At 56.8% G+C, this 19,014-nt stretch overlaps 3 protein-coding genes across 8 annotated transcripts; 2 read left to right on the top strand and 1 right to left on the bottom strand.

Annotated features, from left to right (window-relative positions):
• The first annotated feature begins 1,304 nt into the window (after positions 1–1,304).
• On the top strand, positions 1,305–6,169 carry TMEM134 (transmembrane protein 134). 6 transcript variants are annotated; one of them, XM_045775849.2, is made up of 7 exons: positions 1,305–1,614; positions 2,540–2,604; positions 3,094–3,183; positions 3,333–3,409; positions 5,530–5,574; positions 5,785–5,838; positions 5,934–6,169. In XM_045775849.2, exons 1-7 carry the CDS (start codon positions 1,441–1,443, stop codon positions 6,014–6,016), a joined length of 588 nt encoding a protein of 195 aa, XP_045631805.1. In that variant the 5' UTR covers positions 1,305–1,440; the 3' UTR covers positions 6,017–6,169. The 6 variants fall into 6 exon arrangements, 4 of the variants coding, with proteins under 4 accessions (XP_045631805.1, XP_045631803.2, XP_045631806.1 ...); XM_045775847.2 differs by having other exon boundaries at positions 2,540–2,615; positions 2,999–3,183; XR_015721476.1 differs by lacking the exon at positions 5,530–5,574 and having other exon boundaries at positions 2,540–2,615; positions 2,983–3,183; positions 5,934–6,018.
• Positions 6,170–11,005: 4,836 nt separating this feature from the next.
• On the bottom strand, positions 11,006–16,712 carry CABP4 (calcium binding protein 4). The gene is made up of 6 exons (XM_045775913.2): positions 13,798–16,712; positions 13,398–13,428; positions 13,171–13,314; positions 11,962–12,071; positions 11,470–11,617; positions 11,006–11,358 (listed from the first exon to the last, which is right to left on the bottom strand). Exons 1-6 carry the CDS (start codon positions 14,170–14,172, stop codon positions 11,330–11,332), a joined length of 837 nt encoding a protein of 278 aa, XP_045631869.2. The 5' UTR covers positions 14,173–16,712; the 3' UTR covers positions 11,006–11,329.
• GPR152 (G protein-coupled receptor 152) lies at positions 14,917–17,777 on the top strand. Its single transcript, XM_087855073.1, has 2 exons — positions 14,917–15,045; positions 16,107–17,777. The coding sequence occupies exons 1-2, from the start codon at positions 14,917–14,919 to the stop codon at positions 17,775–17,777; spliced, it is 1,800 nt and encodes a 599-aa protein (XP_087711199.1).
• The last annotated feature ends 1,237 nt before the right edge of the window (positions 17,778–19,014 follow it).

Genomic DNA, 19,014 nt, shown 5'->3' with positions numbered 1-19,014 from the left:
TTCGACTCCGTCCATGAGGTCATACAATGAAGCGCGTTGGGTGGAGGAAGAGCACCCCGGGAGCTAGGTGAGCTTGGGTGTCCGGTTTTACCACCTGTGTGCATTTGGGATATCGGGAAAGCATTCATTCATTCATTTCATCCACAAATGTTTAAGGAGCCTCTACTCAGAGCCAAACACTGTTCTAGGCACTGTGGACACAGCGGTGAATAAAACCATGTGAAATAAGTTAAGTTCAGGGAAGTGCTGTGTCACATGAAACTGACTTTAGATTGCATACTCAGGGATGCCATCTCTGAGAGGTGACATTTGAACAGAGACACAGATGACAAAGACCTAGTTGTGAAAGAGCAAGGATAAGTGGTTTCCAGGTATAGAGAACAGCATCTGCAAAGGCCTTAAGATGAGAATAGTTTGGCCTGTGTTGCAGAGTGGGTGAAAGACGGCCAGAAGAGGCTTGATGAGACTGGATAGGGACGCAGGGACCAGAGCCTTCACAGCTTTGTGGGCCTTAGTCAAAAAAAGCTCAGATATTATTCCAACCACAATGGAAAACCAAGGGACGGTTTTATACAGAATGACTTAGCCTCATACTTTAAAAAAATAATTTTTATTTTATTTATTTATTTATCTTACTTAAGAATAACACACAGAGAGGGGAACCTGGGTGGCTCAGTCCTTAAGTAGCCAACTCTCGGTTTCTGCTCAGGTCATAAACTCTGGGTCCTGGGATCAGGCGACCTGGGAGATCTGCTTGTGGATTCTCTCTCTCTCTCTGCCCCTTCCCCTGCTAGCTCATGCTCACGCTCTCTTAAATAAATAAATAAATAAGTCTTTTAAAAAATAACACACAGAGAAAAAGATCAGATATATTTTAAAAGATCACTTTGGCTGCTGAGTAGAAACTGGATTGGAGGAGTGGAAACCACATAAACTTTCCAGGCCTCAGTTTCCACATCTGCGGTGGTGAGACTATCCATCCCGTGCAGATCCGCGGTGAGTCAAGGTGGGGACACAGTCTGGTCCCAGGAGTCTCCTTAGCACTCGAGGCGCGGGCTGGGATGCAGAAGGCCCCATCTCGGGCCCGGTAGGCTGGCGCCTAGACCCCTCCAAGCCCATGGCACAGACCGAGGGATTGCCTCCGAGGGCGGCGACCGCTGTGGCTCGCGGAGGCGGCCGCTGGGAGGCGCCGCGGCCCCGGTGCGGTCCCCAAAGGAGGCCCCGCCCACTGGCCGGCTCGGCGCTCGGCAGCTCGGGCCTGCTGCGGGCGAGCAGAGGCGGGGCTGTTACGTGAGGGCGGGGCCTCGGCCGGGGCGGCGGACGGTCGCGCTCCCAAGACTACGGCCCGAGGCTGGGCCTGCGTGCGGGGGCGGGACCGCGGCGCGAGGGGCAGGCGGGCTCGGATGGCGGCGGCAAGGGGCGCCTGAGCGGGCCGGGGCCATGAGCGCCGCCCGGCCCCAGTTCAGCATCGATGACGCCTTCGAGCTGTCCCTGGAGGACGCGGGCCCGGGGCCCGAATTCAGCGGGGTCGCCCGTTTTGGGCCACTGCACTTCGAGCGCCGGGCCCGGTTCGAGGTGGCCGACGAGGACAAGCAGTCCCGGCTGCGCTACCAGGTGAACGGCCCGGCCCACCTCAACCCCAGCCCGGGTCGGCGCGGGACCCAGGCCGGACCCTGGAGAACCCCAGCTCAAGGGAAAATCTGTCTAGAGGCCCCACCCTACGTGGCCACTAATCCAGGGACCTGCCCAGACCCTCTCAGCTCTGATTTTGGTCCCCAGCCACCACTGGAGAGCCCAGAACCGGAACCCGGGAGCAAGTCCCTTAAGCCCAACTGGAAATCCCACCCGGCGCCCCCACCCATCCTGGGTACTTACCCACCCACCCCCCCATCCCCCTGGGCTGGAGAGCTCTTTGTACCTGATCCAGACCTTGCCCATACTCCGGAGCAGACCCTTGAGACTTCTACTCCTCCCTCTTCTGTTCTAGAAGTCCCCAACCCCGTTGGAGGCCCCCATTCACAGGAAGAATCCTTGCCCATGCCTTGATTCCCACTAAACTGGAAATCTCCATTCTCCCTAGAGGACGTCCATCAACTCTAGGATCCTTTTTTTGGAGACCTGTACCAGATTCCTGTGCCCCAAACGTGGAAACCATGGGTTTCTGCCCTTCCTTGGCACCCCAAATCCAGAGCCTCTATACTGGGCCCCTGAAATACCATTCTGAAAGCTCTACCCTGACTCCCAAACTTGGGTGAACTCCTGGCCCTGGGACCCATGCTAGAAGCCCTCAACCAGCCCCTGTGGCTCCTGCCATTCCCTAGCCCCCCACCCCCTAGCCCACTCCCCAGCACTCACCTCCTTCTGGGTTTCGGTTTCTGTGAATCATCAAACCCGTTTTGCAGGAGGGTGGAGGGCCAGGTGAGCAGCTGTCAGGCAGCCAGGCAAACAGCTGTTTGGGCTTGCTCTCCTCCTCTCCCTGATAGGGGAGTAGGAAGGGCCTGGGTCCAATAACCCCTCTGAGCCATGTGTTCTGGAATAGAACCTGGAGAATGATGAAGACGGAGCCCAGGCCTCTCCGGAGCCGGATGGGGGAGTCAGCACCAGGTCAGGGCCAGGTGGGGACCCACTCTGTACCTCTAGTCCTATGCTTCTAGCTCTTGTCCCCCAGGTCCCTGGCCAGTCTTCCACCTCACATCACTCAGCCCCCTCACATCCTGTCCTACAAGGATTCCTAGCCTGACCCTCACTCCCCTCATGGGTTTCCCCTATCCTGCAGGGTCACCCTACCCCAGTGCCATCCTCACCCACTCACCCCCACCAGGCTCTTTATCCTGAAGAAACCCCCCAGCCTGGTCTGGCCCCTACCTTCCCACAGGTCACCTGTCCTTCAGGAATCCCAAGCTTGAATCCCCAGCCTTTGTCCACCCTCAGTCCTGCAGAGACCCCAGCCCTTGATTTCCTCGTCACCCTGTCCCCTCTCAGTGCCCCCATCCCGCAGGAATACCCAGCCCTCGTCCCTGCACCATCCCCACCACGTCATTGTGACCCCTTCCTTGCTTCCTCTGCCTCTCACCGGGCCCACCTGGCCTGCAGGGATTCCAGCCGAACGTCCATCCGCAGCTCCCAGTGGTCCTTCAGCACCATCAGCAGTAGCACCCAGCGCTCCTACCATGCCTGCTGCAGGTGAGGCCTTGCCCTGCTTTAGCCTCTGTGCTCTGTGCCCCAGGACGGGCGGCACGGGCTTTCCCTCAGTCCTCTGGGTGGGGATGGGTAACAGGAGGGAGGTGGGCTCCCATCACCTCTCACACCCATCCTGCTCTCCTGCCACCCAGCTGGACTCAACACCCTTTGATCCAGAAGAACCGCCGGGTAGTGCTGGCCTCCTTCCTGCTCCTGCTGCTGGGGCTGGGTGAGTGCCCTGAGGGTCCCCTGCCTACCCCCATGAGGGGTCCGTCCTCCCTTTGTGCCGGCTCTGCATCCCCCTTGGCACACTGAGCACCCAGTCTCCTGGTCACACAGCCAGGAAATTACACATAGTTGGTTCGGTGCTCCAAACTTTTCTTTTTTCTTTCTTCTTCTTCTTTTTTTTTTTTTTTTTTTTTTTTTTTTAGTTTAGCCCATTTAATCCATCAGGGAGCAGAAGAGTAACAGCTCTACCATTTATTCTGTGCCTGCTTTGAGCCAGGTGCAGGGTAGGCTTCCTTTCCCACCCTACAGAAGTCACACGGCAAGTGAGAGACAGGGCCATGACCCGGAACCTGCATAGGGACAGGTGCTCAGATACTCTGAAAACCCGATCCCCAGAGCACCTGTCATTTCCTCTTCTCTGGAGTCTGAGCGCTGATGAGGACCTCTCCCCGCCCCTCGCTGGGCACATCCATTGCCCAGAGCAGGCACATCTCACAGCCAGATGTTTCCGGACTCGTTCTATGGGGCTGAGGACTCAGGATCCCCAGAGAGGACAGGGTTGGGATCAAGAAGGGCCCATAAGGACAGCCCAGCTGCTCTCCCTCCTCCAGGATGGTCAAAGTCCCCTGGCCAGAAAGCTGAGCAGCAGCCTTGCCTGAGCTCTGGGTGTCTGTGTGCGGGGGAGGGAGCCACCGCTTCTCCAGCAGCCTCTGCAAGCTGGGCACTGGTCACACTGGCCACCTGCCTTACCCCATCTCACTCTCTCAGTACCCGTGAGGGCAGGCGTTATTACCATCCCAGTTCAGAAGTAAGGACAGAGCCTCAGGCCGATAAAAGGACTTGCTCAGACCTCAACTGGGAAGTAGATGAGCTGGGATTTAAACCCACATCACGGACATTACCAGGCCTGGAGTCCTCCATAGACCTATAAAGGGCCTTTGTAGGAATTAGAAAAAGACGCCTCATCTGAGTGGGCAGGGCCCCCAGCCCTAAACCAAGGGGGCAGGTAGTGTATCAGCCCCCATCCGTACCCTTTTTGAGGTGCTCTGTGCAGGGCACAAATTCCATAGCAGTCCATGGTGGCCCCTCAAGCCTCCATACCATATCACCCCCCTTGCTACAGAGCCCGGCTCCCCCCCATTTTCCCCCAATCCCATTTTCTAACTTGGGACCCCGGACTTTCTCTGGGTCTGAAAAGTTGATCCAGTCATGACTTCCCCAACACTTGGCTTTGTCTTCAGCCAAAGTCCACATCCCTCACCGGGTCTTCAGGCCCTGCCAAACTCCTCAAGCCTGGGATCTTGCCTCTCCACTCTTGCCAAAATCGGGAAGCTCCTAGAAAGCCCCAAGTTCCCTCCAGACTCTGGGCCTTTGCCATGCTGCTCCCTCTGCCTACAGCACTCCTCCCCTTTTCTGCCTGCACCATGCCCACAGCAAAGCCTCGAGTCAGATCTCCTCCTCCTTCTGAATGCAGCTCTCTGTGCCTCAGTTTCATCTTCTGTGAAATGGGGATGATCATACCTGTTTCATGCAGTCACGGTGACAATTAAGCAGTTCAGGTTAACAAGCTTAGCCCAGTGCCTGGCAGCACCTGGTAAGTGGTAACTAAATGTTCCTGCTGTTGGTACTGCTACGCCTGCTCGACTTAGTTGCCACTGCCTCCAGGAAGCCCCTCCCTGATGCCACAGGCTCCCCTGCTGCCTGATCTGGCCCTACCACAGCCCGATCACTGGGGTTGTAGCTTGGAGGTTCTTGTTGGCTGTGCCACTAGGGAAGGGCCATGAGAGCTGGGACCTCATTTGCCTTTCCCTGTGGGATTCTCAGTACCAGGCACACAGCAGGTGTTCCATAAATACTTGTTGATTGAAAGACCACATCAAGGAGCAGAGAGAAATCTGGTTTCGGACATTTCCCAGGGACTGCCAGGTGCCCTGCTCTGAAAACACAGAGCTTGGTGAGCTTCCCAGGAAGTGTGTCTGGCTAGGGAACGTTCAGCTCAGGTGGGGAATACTATTCCTAGGGCCTAAGCCTTAATGGGGTTTGTGGGTGGAGGTCCCCGCCCCGCCCCCAGCGCCCGCCCCCTCCTCACGCATTCACCCTCGCGGCTCCATCTGTGTGCAGTGCTGATCCTGATCGCCGTGGGACTGGAGGTGGCCCCCTCGCCAGGTGAGCGCCCCCTCCTACCTCCGCAGGCAGCGGGGGTCCCCTCAAGGGAAGAACTCCTCCGGGACCCGCGAGCCCCCAGCCCTCTCGGAAGTTTGCTTCCACCCTCCTGGCAGGAAACGGCCCCTTCTACCGCGGAGAGACTTGCCCGGGCTGTGACCCCTGAGTCCCGCCCCGTGCCCCCCAGCCTTGACTCGGCCCCTCCTCCTGCAGGTGTCTCCAGCGCCATCTTCTTTGTGCCCGGCTTCCTGTTGTTGGTTCCCGGAGGTGCGAATGGGCTCCGGGGCGGGGCGGGGCGGGGCGGGGCGGGGCGGGGGCGGGCCCTGGGCGGGCCCTCGGCGCTGACCGGCCCCGCCCCGCAGTCTACCACGTGATCTTCATCTACTGCGCGGTCAAGGGCCACCGGGGCTTCCAGTTCTTCTACCTGCCCTACTTCGAGAAGTGAGCCGCGGGCCGGCGGCCGGGAACCAGCCTCGCCTCCGAGCGGCCCCAGGGGCGCTCCTCGGGTCCGCCCCGCCCCGGTTCCCTCATCTCCAGGGAAGAACTCCGGGACCCGGGAGCCTCCAACCCCCTCGGAAGTTTGCTCAGGAAGTTTGCCCGATACCCAGGCCTGGAAAAGTCGCCCCTGGACTGTTCTGTGCCTTAACTTATTCTTGGGCCCTGGGGCTGCTGGGTTGGTGGTGTTTTGTGCTAATAAAAGAATGTACTTCATTCCAGAAGAGACCATTGATCTTCCTTTCCCACCAGCCCGGCCACAGCCCCCCTCCCGCAAAAACTGAGGAAAGGGCTGATGAAGATGAGGGGCTCCGGGACCACCCATCTTCTCATTGTACCCGTGACAGTCCTGATGGTCTAAGACTTGCTCCTGCGCTTTTGGGGCAGAGCTGGGCCTGGGACTCTGTCCTGCCAGCCTGTTGGAGGTCCTTCCAGCCTCCCGTCTCCCCTAGCCCTTAGCAGAGTTGGCCCTGCCCATTTCTCTACCTGGAGTTGCAGCACTGGTGCCTGGGCACTCAGATGACGCAGGCCAGGGGCCTGGAGGCTGGTATCCTGGTTGCAGCCTGGCTCTGGGGCCCTGGGCTGCCACAGCCAGCTCCGAATGTGGGCCACGACAAGGCAGCAGCCCAGCCCTCTCCGCCCACTGCCCTACTTCCCAAGGGCTGGGATTGGGAGAAGTAGGGGCAAAAACAATAAGAAACAAGGCCCATATGACAGAACCTCATTAGAACCACAGAACATGGGAAACAGACCATCTCAGACTTTTGGAAAATCCAAGCATCTCAGAATCTTGAGAGCCAGGAAACAGAGGCTTTGAGACCCCTGAAATCTGAAATCATAATAGCTACCGTTTATCAAGTTCGTAGAAGGCAGCAGGTCCTGTGCTAAGCACTTAACACATCATTTCTGATAATCACCACCTTAGCCCCATTTTACAGATGAGGAAACCAAAGTCCAGAGAGACTGATTCGCCCAAGGGCAGAGTTAGGAACATAACCCAAGGCTTCCATGACATCTGAGCGTGGGAGGGAGAGGAGAGGAGAGGATGCAGAGCATGTGTTTCCCCAGCTGACAACCAAGGGGCTGGCTTTAGGACTGGGCTGAGGTCGATCCTGTTTATATACTCAGATGTGTACAGTCTGTCTCCCCCAGTGAACCATGAGTGCCGTTGAGAAGATGACCTGGCCTGGCCTCCACTGTCTCTGCAGCAGCCAGAGCAATGTCTTTAGATTTCTGTGACTTTGTTGAAAGAATTAGCCCCCAGACCCCTTCTCCCACTCCTGCTTTCCTGGCCCACCCAGACTTCCCACCCTCAGCCCCCAGTCAAAGCACTTTCAAGGGCACCAGTTGGATGCACGAATTCCTAAATCAGTGGTTCTCAAACTAGCTGTGGTTCTCAAACTAATCCATCATGGACTAGTACTTTGGCAAGATAAAATAAAACCTGGAGAAGTAAAATAAAAACATACAGAATCTAAGCCCACAATCTGTATTACCGGATCAATCAGACATAGGATTACATTTCAATGAATATAATCAGAACAAACATAGGAAAAAAGGAAAATTATGAAAACCATGCATTGTGAGCAAATAGGCAATTAATACAGAGTCGCTACTTGCTCATGACTTTTTGTCATTCCACAACCTTAACAAAGTTACTCCAGAAGTTGTGAGTCTCCATATTATAAGACTACAGCAGGTGTCAGCAAGTGACCGTCCCAGCCCAGACCCGATGTGGTCCCCAAGTTAAAATGGTTTTTATGTTTTAGTAATGGGGGAAAAGTGAAAGAATAATAATATTTTGGGGCACATAAAAGATAAAATTCAAATTTCGGTGTCAATCAAGTTTAGTCAATTAATTACTAAATTTCCAGCCCAGCCACACCTATTCATTTCTGTGTTGGCCATGGCTGCTTGGGGATACAGAGCTGAGCAGTCGTGACAGAAACCATAGGTCCTCCAAGCCTAAAATCTTTACGCTGTCACCTTTTACAGAAAAAATTGACCAACCCTTGGTCTATGTGAACACACAGAACACTGAATCACAACATTTAAAGTTTCAACATGACCAATGTGCTTGATTTTTGCTGGTTAATTTACGTAATCCAAACTCGATTAACAGTAACGCTATCTTCCAGGAAGAATGAATATCTAAATTCCAAATGTAACTTTTTTAGTTGAAAAATACATGGATAGTTGTGTCCGGACGAGAAACGTTAGATTTCCTTAGTGAACTGTGACTCATTTTATCCCTAATGGTTTTTGCCTCATAGCCCATTTCTGTGTGCTTTGCCCGTACGTATACGAGCTTCCTTCGGTTCATTTTGTCCTAGTAAATCTGTTTTCCAAGCCATCACTTTTGGCCTTTCGATTCTCGTTATGCTGCTTGAATGTGTCTTAGATCCTGCACTCAGCTGTGGGGAAGAGCCTGGTATCTTCCCTTTGATGTCTGCTCTCTGCCCTACAGTAGAAGGACCTCTGGTCTTAAGCTGGGTATGTGACCGCCCCAAGTAAAGACCACATTTCCCAGCATCCTTTGCAGCTACCTGTACCAGGTGAGGAGCCCTACCTAATGGGGTATGAGTGGTTCACATTCTCTGTCCCCCTTTGTTCTTTATTCCTGCTTCCACCCTGCCACCTGAGAAATGAACAAACTTGGGCATACCCCAGGAATGGCAGGGCAGCTAGCAGGAGCTTGGGTCCTTGAAGAGCATACGCTGGATTTCACCTAAGAAATAAACTTCTATCCATTTTAAACTTCTGACTGTTAAACATTGTTATTTGGAGTCTCTGTCAGTCACAGGAAACCCAGTCTAATATTGAAACTTTCCTCTGGGGCTGAGACTCTCTTTTAACCAAAAACTTGATCTGCTCATAATTATTGGGATTTTTATTTTTAAGGATTATTCCTATCTTTTGTTTGTTTGTTTAAGTAGGCTCCATGCCCAGCATGGAGCCCAACTCGGGGCTTGAACTCGTGACCCTGAGATCAAAACCAAAACTGAGATCAAGAGTTGGATACTCAACTGACTGAACCCCCCAGGCGCCCCTTCCTATCTTCTGTTTTAATGTTTTCATGGACTTTGTTTTTCTTTACTTTTTCCCTCTCTTCTGTAGCCTTCTACTGGTTCAATCAAGAATTCTTCACTTTCCCTCTTTTCTTCCTCTATGGATTTGACTGTTGAACAAAACATTCTATCTCTGTTTCTATACATTAATGATTACTTTTAAATGGTCAAACTCAAAAGCTGATCAGTGAATCTATCCTCCTCTAGGAAAGACGAGAAAAAGATTTCGGCACATCTAAAGTATCCCCCCCATCTTCCGTCTTATTTTGTCTATTATTTTAGTTCCTCCTTTATTTTGAACAAATTCCCTTTTTTTTTTCTTTTACAGTTAATGCTTCTTTAGAGCCACCAATATGTGTACTGATCGCCTTCCTGACCGTAACATAGTATGTACTCTGCCTTCGTTCTGGTCAGAATTTCCTTCTTACCGAAGCCATCCCTTCAGCAAGAGCACGTGGGTGGGAAACTCTTCCCAGCCTTTGTTTCCTGAAAAAAGTTGATGTTTCGCCTTCATTCGTGAATAATGATTCAGTAAGGTATAGACTTCTTGGCCAGAGATCGTTTCTCCCCCGCATGATGACCAGTTTATTTCATTGTCTTCTGGCACTTACTGTAGCCAAGGAAAAGTCTTCACAGAGCCTAACTACGGTTCCTCGGTAAGTCATCTGACTTTTGTCTCAAGTTGAGTTGGTTATAGGGTTTTTCCTTTTGCGTTCTGCAGTTCTGCCGGAATGCATCTAGATATACATTTGTTTTTATTTCTCCTTCTCAGGATCCAGTGGGTACCTTTGATCTGGGTGCTTGTCTTTGTGGAAGCCTTTACGGAAAAATTTCAGGCATCATGTCTTTGAGTATTGCCTTATGCCCACTCTGTATAGTTTCTCCTTCTGAGACTCCTGATGACTTTGAACTACTCTGTAACATTTTCCGTTAGTTTATCCCTCATTACTACCTTATGAGTGATTTCTGTAGCTGCCAGTACAAATGTCGTTTCCAGTTCATTAATCTTCTCTTGAATTGTGTCTAATCTGCTGCTTAACTTATCCCTTGATTTTTTTTTCATTCCAATGGCTATATCCTTTATTTTTAGAAGTTCTATTGGGTCATTCTTTTTAATATTCCTGTTCTGTTTCGTACTATCCTGTTACTGCATATCGGCCTCTCTCCCTTCTTTCATCTCATTTTTGCTTGCATTTACTCTATGATCCCTTTCAGATTGTTCTATTACTTATACTTTGGGGTCTGGTTCTCCCGTTTGTTGCGTCTGCCTAGTCCCCCTCATGGTGACTTGTTTTCTTACGTGATTTGTAATGTTTTGTCATGAGTTCATCTTCAGAAGTGACAGGGCTGTTGTTTGCTGAAGTCCATTGCGTCCCGGGTTGAAGAGTCCCCTTCCAGTAGTTTCTCCCTATTTCTTCAGCTTTCCTGCCTAATGTGCAAGCCTGAGTTTCAGGTTCCTTAGGGTAGCTTTTTCCACTGAAGGCCCTGGACGTCTGTACCCTTGCCACTTCCTTGGACCGGTGGGTGGAAATATATTTTGATCCCCTTTTCAAGAACAGGGTAGCCTTTTGAGACCCTGGAAGGTACTTGGGCTCATGTTCTGTTCCTCAGCCTCTTACAGGCCTTCTGTCACTCATAAGTGTCAGAGCCCAGGCTCCCGGACCTCTCTCCATGGCTGAGGCCCCCATGGTGTCCCCTCTCTCCCACCACCCAACTCTGAGTTCTTGCTTTGTCTTTAGTACCTGGGGTCATCCCTGGCTTTCTTTCAAGTTAAGCTTTTTTTTTTTTTTTTTTTTTTTTACATTTTTTCACAAGTAGTGGGAGGCACCCAGCCACCCTCCCAATTCCCCATGTTACCAGAATCCCCCCAACTCTGTCCCCCCCGTCTTTGAATGCTGCAGTGCCAGGGAGCATGCTACCTCCCAAGGGTCTGGAGAGATCCAAATCTTGCTCATCCTGGAGAATGATAGGCAGCCGGGTGCAGGTTTCCTCCAGGCAGCTCAGGTGGGAGGAAGGTGAGGATATAAGTGGGTGGGTGACGTCACAAGGCAACTCTCCAGCCAGATGTTGTCAAGGTTCCAAAGAAGTCTGGGGGCTGCTGAGTCTCTTCCATCGTGGGGCCCCATGGGGAGGGTGTACAGCACGAACCCTGCTGGCCTGGGGCCAGGGGGCAACGCATCCGCCCTTCTGGAGCCTCAGTGGGTGAGAAGCATCATCACAAACTCTGGAGGAAAGAAGGGGCAGGGCGTGGGCCGGTCCTGGTCAGGGACCCCAGGAGGTGCTGGGCTCATCCTGGGCGCTGGAAGGGTGGGGGTTGTCTGGGAAGGAGACTCACCATCAAAGTCTACGGTGCCATCGCCATTGAGGTCCACGTCTCGGAGCATCTCGTCCAGCTCGGGGCCCACCAGTGGCTCCCCCAGCAAAGCTGGTGCTGCCTGTCGCAGCTCTGCCACTGTGATCCTTCCATCTCTGTCCCTGTCAAACTAGGATAGCAGCCGGGCTCAGCCCCTCCCACCCAAAGCTGGCTCTGCCTGGAGCCAGCTCCAACCTGCCGCATCCTGCGCCTGGACGCCCCAACTCCACCCATCCAAGCCCTCACCGCCTCCCAGGCTGAGATGGAGGCCCCTGCTCCAAGAAGTCTCCTGGGTGGATCCCCCAGCCGAGAGTGAGCTGGACCCTCTCCCACCCCTCCCTGGGCCGAGCCCCACATCTGCAGGGCTGTGGGCCTCCAGACGCTGAGGGCCCCAGTCTCTCTGGCCTGCATGGGAGGCCAGCAAGTCTGCTGTCCAGCCACCCACCCAGGATCCGCCTCGACCACATGCCACACCTCTCGGAAGGCGATGCGCAGCTCCCGCACCCCCAACATGTGCGCCGTCTCCTCCCTCAGCTTTGGGCTCAGCAATTCCACAAACTCCTCGAAATCCACGCGGCCACCCACTGCGGACCCAGGCAGAGCGTCACAGTGGGGAGAGCTGGGCCCCAGAGGGACGCCACAAGCATCGCAAACCCCAGCTTCTCCCCCCTCTGCATCCGGGAAGGAACACCCAGCGTCCAAGCCCTTGGCGGGGGGGAGGCTGGAGCCCCGTTCTCCACGGGGATGGCGGGGTGAGGTGCTTGGGTGCTCTCAGTGAAGCACCTAAGGGTGGGGGAAGGAGACCAAGGTTTGGAACCAGGAAACCCCAGGTTCAAACTCTGTCTCCGCTGCCGATGGCGCATGGCCTTGGGTGACTCCCGAATCCTCCTTCCTCATCCTGGGGCAAGGATGAGACGACCCACTCTTGGGTGCTATTGGGGTTGCAGTTCACGGCTCTTACATGCTGGGACCCCATGGGCAGCAGTGAATGCCCCTTGAGGAGCACACCCATGTAGTCCCTTGAGTCTAAGGAGCCATCAATTATAAAAAGCACCAAGGGCCAAACAGCAGCTTTGGGGGAAAGAAAAGAAGCAAAGCACTTAATGTTCACATCAGTTGTAAGTCACATCCCATTTTAGAAACCATAGAGAAAGCCAATGCAGATGTCCTGGAATGGAGGGAATCTGATATTTGACAAATTAGCTAATGATAATCACACAAGTGCCCGCCCATCCGACACTTAATGCAAGGAAAGGCCAGGGTTCGGTCACACTAGGCCTCACTGAACCTCAGGAGGCTCTTTTCAGGGGCCTCACGAAGGTCAGAGAGACACAGAGACAGAGAGCCAGGGGGCTCGTACCAGCAGGGAGCATTTTATCACATTTCTCACAGAGAAGAGAGGGTCCTCAGCCGAGCCCCAAGGGTCTCTTGGCTCACTGTTGCATTTCGTGATCCCTGTATCTGACACGGCTAATGTCAGATGGTCAAAATGCCCCAGAAACTGTCACACGCTCCCACCATCACTCCAGCAGACTCCCAGAGACACCTCCCCTCACCTCCTCGTCATCCCGCAAACCACGAAATTCAGAGAGGACCAGTGCTGCCCAGCCTTGGCACAAAGCCAGGTGACTCCCGCCCCACCCCGCCCCACCCTGCCCCGGACAGTGGGGGTCAGCCACTGACTCCGCATCTTGACGTGCTGGGAGACCTCGATGAGCTCCATCTCGGTGGGCATGTAGCCCAGCGTCCGCATGCAGTCGCCCAGGTCCCGGTAGCTGATGTATCCATCACGGTCAGTGTCAAACTCCTCAAAGGCAGCCTGAAGCTCTGCAGGGGAGGGAGGTCAGGCCCAGGCAGCCCAGCTCAGGGACACCTCCCACCCGCCACTGCCACCAGCAAGGGCCACTCACCATCCAGCTCCTCAGGGCCCAGCTCGCGGTCCTGCAGAGACACAGTCTGGCATGTCCCTGGGACCCATCCTTCCTCCTCCAGCCCTGGGCCACGATGGCCTGGGCAAGGCCAGTCCCACAAGGGCAGGAGAAGGCAGCTGAAGTCCCATGGGCCTCCGGAGAAGAGGTGACCACCCCCCCTTCCTCCTCCGGGGGCCCAGAGCTCTCCCAGAATCATGGGTTTGAAGCTCTGCCCACTCCCCAGGCTGGCCCAAGACCGACCCTTCCCCAAACTGCAGAAACCCTACCCCTATGGCTAAGACTCCTGGGTCCGGAGCAGATAGCAGGAGGCCGAGTCCAAAGGCACAAGTGTGATCCCCACCCCACCCCCCACCTGTCCCCAGCCCGGGCTCCAGCTGACCTTCCCGAAGATGCGGTTGAGTAGGGGCCCGTACGTCTTCTGAGCAGCATCATGCTGGGGGCTGGGGCGATGCCGGTGGGACTGGCGACGGGAGGCTGGCCCAGGGGCTGCAGGATCTGCCCCTTCCTGTCCTCCTCCAGTCCCAGAGGGGTTCTTGCTGCTCCCTGGAACCTCAGGGCCCGGAATAGGGGTCTGCTCCTGAGAGCCGCCAGCACCCTTCCGGGACCCTCGGAGCCCCCTCTCCTTCTTGCTCCTCTTCCTGCTCAAGGGGAGGCCCTCAGCACCACTCCTGGAAGCCACGACCCCCACAGGAGGCTTCTGAGGGCCAGGGGCCAGGTCTGGGCCATGCTGCCCCCTTGCCTGTTCCGTGGCCATGTGGGGAGGGACGACGGGGCTCAGAGATGCAGCACCGGGGAGCACCTTGGTTCTCGGGAACCATAAAGCTGCTTACGCACCCCTACCCTAGGAGCTGATGGCCTGGGATCGGGACTTGAGGGGGATTAGGGTAAGTGAGGCAGGCAGCCCAGGCCCTAATCCCGGCCCTCTGCCTGGGGGCAGAGCCAGACGGGTGAAGAGAACTGTCTTCAGCCGCAGGGGTGCCAGGACACGGGGCTGCGATGAGCTTCGGACCCCAGCCCTGCCACTTATGAGCTGGGAGGCCCGGCAGTTTCACCTCTCAGTCGCCTTCTCTATAAAATAGGGCCTATATTGCTGAAGAGTCGAGGACTCCTTGTCCTCGACTCCAGTCCCCAAATCCAGTTGTGTGACACGGGTAGGACTTAGCTAAGAGAGGACAAGGGACGTCATGTCAGGAGGCAGAGTGTGGGCAAAAGCTGGGAGGTGGGAAAGCCATGGGGGCACATCGTGGCCGAGACGGAGGGTGTGTGAAATTGAGGAAGCGAGGCCAGATCACAGAGGCCTTGAATGCCAGAGTAAGGGGCATGGGGGTGAGGTCAGAGGCGGCGGATCCTGCGGGGGGCCCAGGGTGAGGAGGCTTTAGCCATCTGGCTCTGTCAGGGATGGGGTGGCCTGGCTGGTCACTTGGCCCTGCTAAGCCGGGGTTAGGGTTTCCCAGCAAGCAGCCCCATGAATGATTGATGTCTTCTCAGCTTGGGTTTCATGCCGGCCGCCTTAGCGCCGCCAGGCACCATGCAACAGGCCCCGCCGGCGTGGGGCCCTGCGGATGGCCAGACCCCTGGGCAGGCAGGCACGCCCTGCTCCTTCCGGCCAGCAGCCCGCACCTCACAGGTAAGCCAAGCCTCACCTGTTGGGGCTCGGGGGAGCCCAGGGCTCTGATCCAGTAGAGGCTGGAGCTTGCAGAGTGGGGTCTGCCTGCAGAAGAGCCCTAGGGGAGAGGAACGCCCTGGGCTAAAGGCTGAGGGGCTGGAGTCACGGGCCACGGGCAGGAGCCATCTCCTTCCTCCCCTGACTCAGGGCTGCCACCAGCGCTTTCCCACCCTCGGAGGGAAACTCCCTGGGGCCTGAGGGAAGGTGGGGGCTTGGTGGGAAGGGCAGCAGGCCTCTCGGGTCCCAGCCACCCTCTCCTCATCACACTGCTGAGCCCCCTACTCCTCTCCGTCTGTCCTCAGAGGACCACCTTCTGCCTGAGCTGTGAGAATGAGGACAGGGCCACAGGTGGGGGTCGAGGATGAGGACGAGGCTCGGGCTGCTTCCAAGACAGCCATCCTGGCCTGAGTTGCAGACCTCCCCCCACCCCCCGCCGCCCCGAGTTCGTGAACCGCACTTGCCTAGGGGAAGGGCCTCCTCTGGCCCAGGCTCCTGGGACTCCTACAGACCCGTGGGACCCTGAGCCTCCCCCTCTCAGAATCTGAAAACACTTGAACCCCAGGATACCAGATGGAAAGGGGCTGCAGCGATCTGACCAAGCAGTTCGCACAAACTGTCTTCCCTGGAGCCCCAGGGGTGCTCCCCCTCCTTTAATCTGAGCATTCCCTTCTAGTGCACGTGGGAGTGCCACTGTAATATTTTATTTGAACAAAACATTCACCAGCTTTAAAAATATGCTTGTGAGCCAGGTCTACTTGGGCGCACTGGGACTCCGTGCGGCAGAATGGTGCCTCTGTGCTGTCTCTGACCCTGGGGAAGTCACTGACCCTCTGAACCTTCCTCTCCTCACCTGTAAAATGGGTCGTAAGAGGACAAGGTGGGGTCATCTATTTAAAGTCCCTGGCAGAGGCTAACCACCCGAAGGTGATGACGATGGCTCAGAGAGGGACAGTGACTTGCCTGGAGGTACACAGGACCCTCTCTCTCATACTCAGCCCCTCATGATTTCCCTGATTCATCAGGCACCGGCTCTGTGGCCGACGGCACACTGGGGACGTCAGACGGACACTGCGATGGAAGCCGACCCGGGAGCCGCTGGCCTCGGGCCCCGCACAGAGCTGGACGATGAGGACTACTATCCCCAGGGCGTCTGGGACACGGTCTTCCTGGTGGCCCTGCTGCTCCTGGGGCTGCCGGCCAACGGGCTCATGGCGTGGCTGGCCGGCTCGCAGGCGCGGCAGGGAGCGGGCACGCGGCTGGCCCTGCTCCTGCTCAGCCTGGCCCTCTCCGACTTCTTGTTCCTGGCGGCGGCGGCCTTCCAGATCCTGGAGATCCAGCGCGGAGGGCACTGGCCACTGGGGACGGCGGCCTGCCGCTTCTACTACTTCCTGTGGGGCGTGTCCTACTCCTCCGGCCTCTTCCTGCTGGCAGCCCTCAGCGTAGACCGCTGCCTGCTGGCCCTGTGCCCGCGCTGGTACCCGGGGCACCGCCCGGCCCGCCTGCCGCTCTGGCTCTGCGCCGGGGTCTGGGTGCTGGCCACGCTCTTCAGCGTGCCCTGGCTGGTCTTCCCGGAGGCCGCGGTCTGGTGGTACGACCGGGTCATCTGCCTGGACTTCTGGGACAGCGAGGAGCTGCCGCTGCGGATGCTCGAGGTCCTGGGGGGGCTCCTGCCTTTCCTGCTGCTGCTTGGTTGCCACATGCTCACCCAGGCTGCCGCCTGCAAGACCTGCTGCCGCCACCAGCCACGGCCCGCAGCCCGCCATGGCTTTGCCCGTGTGGCCAAGACCGTCCTGTCGGCCTATGTGGTCTTGCGGCTGCCCTACCACCTGGCACAGCTGCTCTACCTGGCCTTCCTGTGGGACGTGTACCCCGGCTACCTGCTCTGGGAGGCCCTGGTCTACTCCGACTACCTGATCCTGCTCAACAGCTGCCTCAGTCCATTCCTCTGCCTCCTGGCCAGCGCCGACCTCCGGGCCCTGCTGCGCACCGTGCTCTCCTCCTTCGCGGACGCTCTCTGCGAAGAATGGCCCGGCAGCTTCTCACCGGCCGAGCCACAGACCCAGGTGGATTCTGGGGCTCAAACTTTGCCAGGGCCCATGGCTGGGGCCCAACCCCAGGTGACCTCCATGGCCCAGCCACAGGCCAACCCCACAGCCCAGCCACAGTTGGATTCTGTGGCCCATCCACAATTAGATTCTGTGGCACCCCCACAGGCGGACCCCTCAGCACAGCCACAGTTGGATTCTGTGGCCCGTCCACAATTAGATTCTGTGGCACCCCCACAGGCAGACCCCTCAGCACAGCCACAGTTGGATTCTGTGGCCCGTCCACAATTAGATTCTGTGGCACTCCCACAGGCGGACCCCTCAGCACAGACACAGTTGGATTCTGTGGCCCCCCCACTGTCAGGTTTTGTGGTCCAGCCTCAGCTGAACTCCTCAGCTCAGCCGCAAGTGAACCATGATGCTCAGCCCCGTTTGGACTTTGTGGCTCAGCCACAAGTGAGCCCTAAGGCCCAGACCCCCGGACCCACTGCCAGCTCAGCCCCCAGCCCCTGCGATGAAGCCTCTTCTGCTCCATCCACAGATCCCACCCCAGAAGCCCCTGAGAACCCAGCAGTGCCTCCTGCCTCTGACGGAGAAAGTCCCAGCAATGTCCCCCCACAGGAGGCCCCTGGAACAGGCCCCACATGAGGGTCCAGGAAAGCCCAGGCCCATCAGGGTAGTGGAAGAGCTTGAGGGAGACAGACGAACCAGCCAGTCGGAGAGGAGGGGAGCTGTGGAGGCAGTCATCATGGAAAACCCCACCTAGTCCCCTGGGCCTGGCAGGAGGACTTTGGGGAAGTGAAAATGAAGCACCAGAAAGTCCCAGGCAGTTTGTCCTGAGCGTCTCGTCCCTACCTAGGTCCCATTCCGCTTTTCTACGCTTGCCCTACCCCCAGTGGCCCAATAGCCAGAGCCGATGCTCCCCTGTGGGGGGCACTCGGCCCCCAGCAGCCTGGACCCCACCAAGAGTCTCCCCCTAGCCTCAGCCCTGCGGGAGAAAGCCAGCAGGGGTGACTTCCCGGGCCTTGAGCTGACCTCCCATTGATCCTTCCCTCCCTCCTCTCCTCCCTGTCTCACCGGGTAACTCTGGGGCAAGGACGCCAAAGGAGGAAGTCCCTGCAGAGAAGGAGCCCGCAGGAACCGGGGCCCTAGGAGCCCATGCAGTCCGGCTGGGGCCCTGCCCCCAACAGGCAGTGAGACTGGGGCCAGCGGGCTGCCCTCGCAAGGCAGTGGGAGCAGAGGCCGGAGCTGCCAAGCCTGGAGTCCACTCAGGCAGGCACCGGGGACTCTGAGCTTCTGTTGCGGCCGCCATGGTGAGGGTTAGGTCGGAAAGCGTATGAGTGACTCAGCTAGGGCCTGACACACAGTAGGGCCTCAGTGAATGGAAGTTCTTCCCTCATCACCATCCAGACATGTCCCTGCAGGGGCTGGAGTCGGAGGGAGGAGGCGCCACCGGGCCTGGGCCTCTGGGGGCCTCCGAGCTTTGGGGCAGATCAGCTGTGCCCATGACCCCCACCCCGGGGGGGCCTGAGAGAGCGGGGGGCCTACTCTGTGCCTTGGATGGCTCCAGAGGACTTCGGCGTCCGCCCCCCCACTCAAGGGTTCAACTACTGTCCACCTGCCCCCGCCACCTACCACGCGGTATCTAGAGCGCCCCGGTCCCTCCCCCAGCCAAGCCCCTTCTATGCACTCAGCCCACAGGCAGAGACGGGAGGATGTCCAAACAGAGAGCTCTGGGGACCAGCGGCTCCGGAAAGGGTACAGGCTCCCATGAGGTCACGCAGCATCTCCCTGCAGAGAGACTCCCTCTTCCCTTTCAAGCTGCAGACACCGCAAGAAAAAGTAGGAAGCGCTGAAGTTCTCATTTCGCCCCCCCTTCCCTTTC

Source organism: Ursus americanus, chromosome 24 (genome assembly GCF_024610735.1).
Source record: "Ursus americanus isolate L20-20 chromosome 24, mUrsAme1.1.p, whole genome shotgun sequence".
Taxonomy (NCBI): Eukaryota; Metazoa; Chordata; class Mammalia; order Carnivora; family Ursidae; genus Ursus; species Ursus americanus.
This window is presented reverse-complemented; position numbering and strand designations above follow the sequence as displayed.